The sequence below is a fragment of the Tupaia chinensis genome, unplaced genomic scaffold (assembly GCF_000334495.1).
Source record: "Tupaia chinensis unplaced genomic scaffold, TupChi_1.0 Scaffold000438_1, whole genome shotgun sequence".
Taxonomy (NCBI): Eukaryota; Metazoa; Chordata; class Mammalia; order Scandentia; family Tupaiidae; genus Tupaia; species Tupaia belangeri.
In genome coordinates this window covers 491,528-494,765 of record NW_006159943.1, presented here as the reverse complement: position 1 = coordinate 494,765, position 3,238 = coordinate 491,528, and the positions used below count along the sequence as shown (strand labels likewise).

General features: G+C 60.1%; 1 protein-coding gene across 2 annotated transcripts in view; it reads right to left on the bottom strand.

Moving 5' to 3' along the window:
* The window catches only part of LMNA (lamin A/C), a 28,408-nt gene extending 26,944 nt beyond the window's left edge, over positions 1-1,464 (bottom strand). For both annotated transcript variants that reach the window (XM_006155167.3, XM_027774469.1), the window contains exon 1: positions 883-1,464. In XM_006155167.3, coding sequence (XP_006155229.1) covers positions 883-1,238 — 356 coding nt within the window. In that variant the 5' untranslated portion in view covers positions 1,239-1,464. The remainder of the gene's footprint in view (positions 1-882) is intronic.
* Between the last annotated feature and the right edge of the window lie 1,774 nt (positions 1,465-3,238).

The following is a 3,238-nucleotide window of genomic DNA, read 5'->3' as shown; positions in this document are numbered from 1 at the left end:
GCTGGCCAGAGTGAAAGAGGAAGGGAAGGACAGAGCCCCCAACCCTCCAGGATATCAGGCAGGGTGCCAAGAGCAGGGTGCCGCCAGACCTGGGCATAACACAACTTCCTGAGCCAGGAGCCTCTGCCCTGTCTCCCTCCCGCCCTTGCATTCCTGGGCCAGGCAGGCCAAGGGCTGTGGGAGCTGCGGGGGAGCAGATCTCCTGGCGCTTTCGGTGGGCTTGTCAGAGCCCAAGAAAGGTCCCAGATATGCAGGGGGCGAAAGCGAGCTTTTTCAGCTCTTAGAAAGATCGCAAGAACAGGGCGTGCCAAGGGGGCTATGGCCATACTCCTGGAGGTGGAGACAAGGGGCACTCTGCCTTGGTGACCTCTCTCCAGCACCACTGGACAGATGCCAGCTTGGTGGCTCTGTCTTAGCTGCCATCTGTGTTTAGACTTAGGCTGGGCAAAACTGGCACCGTGCCAAGCCTGCCAAGAAAGTTCTAACAGGACCTTTTCACCGGTTCCAATATGTCCTGGGTGCCGAGTTCTTAGACCTGAAAGGGCCAGTTTGCTTGGCTCAAGCGTCAAGTCAACCCCGGGATTCAGACGGCTGGCCTATCCCACCCTGGTAATAAGGACCTACCTCCGACCCCTACCAGGGTCCCGAGGCCCCTACCATGCCGTGTACCCCCCACTCTCTCCCGGAGACCCCTCCCCTCTCTGTCCTGTCTTGACAATTTCTCTTGGCACTGCCAGTCACCCGCTGGGGGCAGTTCCGGAGAGGGAGGAGACTCCGGCAAAGTTATGGGCAGCGCAGGGCTCCTTTCCTGGAACCAGGCAGGGGCGCCGGTCCGCCCACCCCCACTCCCAGCCCGGCACGCCTCCACCTGGACGCACTCACCGTGCTTTGAGCTCCTTAAACTCCTCGCGCACTTTGCTCAGCTCCAGCTGCAGGCGAGCGCGCTCTTTGGCCACCGAGTCGAGGGTCTTGCGAGCATCCCCGAGCTCGGCCTCGTAGGCGGCCTTGATGCCGGACACCTCGCGGCTGACCACCTCTTCAGACTCGGTGATACGAAGGCGCAGCCCTGCGTTCTCCGTCTCCAGCGAGCGCACACGGTCGATGTAGACCGCCAAGCGGTCATTGAGCTCCTGCAGGTCCTCCTTCTCCTGCAGCCGGGTGATGCGGGTGGGCGACAACGGGGTGGAGCTGGCCTGCGCCCCGCTGCGGGTGGCGCGCCGCTGGGACGGAGTCTCCATGGCCGGCAGGGTGGCAGCGCTGCCCGCAGGGCAGGGGTCCCGGAAAGGTCGCGGGGCTCAGGCCAAAGCACAGAGACTGCTCGGGGTCGGAGAGCGCACGCCGCTGCGGCTGGCTCCTGGCAGGCTTAGGGATCTCGGCAGGGAGCTGTCGGACCTTGGGATCTGGGTTGGCCGGTGTAGATGCGGCGCTCCCGCGAGCACTCTGAGTCACCAGCGCCGGGCAAAGGCTCTAATAGGTCCTCCTCTGAAGGAAGGAGGGGCCACTGCTCTTAAAGGGGCAGTCTCTTACCCACAGGGGTGGGGGCCGGAGTAGTGAGGAGAGGCCAGGACCGCCTGGCTGTGGCAGAGTCGGGCCCCACCCTCTCCCGCGCACCTCCTTCTGCCTGAGACTTGGTGGAGCTTCCCCTGCCTCCAGCCCTGCCTGCTCAGCGCTCTCAGCTCCAAGCTTGCCCCCACAGCCTGAGGCCTTCTGGGGTAGAGGGCACAGCCAAGGGAATGACAGTGGGTGGGCAAGGGGGGGGTCTTGCAAGGGAAGGGGGCATGCGGGGAGAGCCAGGAAAGGGGGGAGGACTGAGGCTGGTGCCCATCAGGGTGACTCACCCTTCTTCCACCACTGCTCCCCCTCTTCCCTCCGAGTAGTAACAGTGAGTCACCCCTACCCCCCTCTGCACGTGGGCAGTCCATTCAAACTGCATCTCCTCCGTATGCCAGGGGTGGGGTGGGGTGGGGTGGGGAAGGAATGCCTGAGTTTCCTGGGGAGCAGCGAAGAAATTCTGGGACTGTTTTCTTTATGGTCTCAATTTGGGGGCAGGGATCAGGAATTTGGGGTCCCTTTTTCCTATCTTCTGTCCCAATTTACCTCCTTTCAAAATAAAACATTGGGGGAACCAGCAGTTAGCGTAATGGCTATGTCACTGGACTCCCACATAGTCGACCGCAGTTCGAGTCCTGGACCCGGTGGCTTAAAACTCACGCCGGGCGCGTGTGCGTACATTCCCAAGATCCCGAGAGGAGAATGGAGGAGAAGGGATTGCGGCATGACCATCCCCCCTGGGGGGTGATTTCTCACTTTCTGTCTCTATGTCTCTCTCTGTCTGTCTGGCAAGTGCACGTGCCCTATAGCGAAAAACCTCTCCAAAAAAAAAAAAAAATCAAGCATTGGATCTTAAACCCAAGTATCAAGCCGCAGTCCCCCACAGAATGCCTAGAAGAATCCCCCCTTGGGACTCCCATCCCCTTCCTGTGTGCCAGAGCAGTTGGAAAAGTAGCTGTCAAAGTCCCTCCTTTCTTGAGTACCTTTCTATTGCTTACCCCCACCCCAGGACTGTGTTTTTATTCCGTACTGTACTTATTTTAATGGATAATTTAAAACAGATACCGGAGCTGTGCGTGCGTTCATCACGTTGCCAGGACACCAGGCCCCAGATTTTTGTGGTTCCCAGAGGGGCCTTGCAATGGGGGGGGGGAGCATAGCCAATGCTGGCTCTCCGTCCTGGCTTCAGCCAGAGAAGAGAGCGCAGAGAGCAGGAACCAAGAAGACACCACAGCCTTGCACCCACTTACCTGGCATTCCTCGCCAGCCAGGTCGACTTTGCAACTGGCTCTGGGGAGGAGCCAGGCCCTCTCACAAAACAGGATCACCAAGTCCTCAGCCTCACTGCTGAAGGCTCTGGAGCCTCATCCTCAGCCTCAGCAAGAACCCCTTCGATCACCCTTCCGCTCCTCTCCCCCAGTCCTGGCCTTGGCTCACCAGCCAGCCCCTGCTCTCTGAGGTGACTGCTGAGCTTCTGGGCCCATCTGCCTGCATGCCCTGCCCCGCTGCCTCCCCAGCTTATGCTCTGATTAAGAACCAGGGAAACTGAATTATGCTGCCAACTCCAACAGCTCTGGGGTGTCAGAGCTTCGCTTATACCCAAGGGGAGTGGTTGGACAGGTCCTTGGCTCTGGGTTCTGGAGTCAGGCCTCCGATGGATGAGGGGCTGGATGGCACTAAGGCTGAG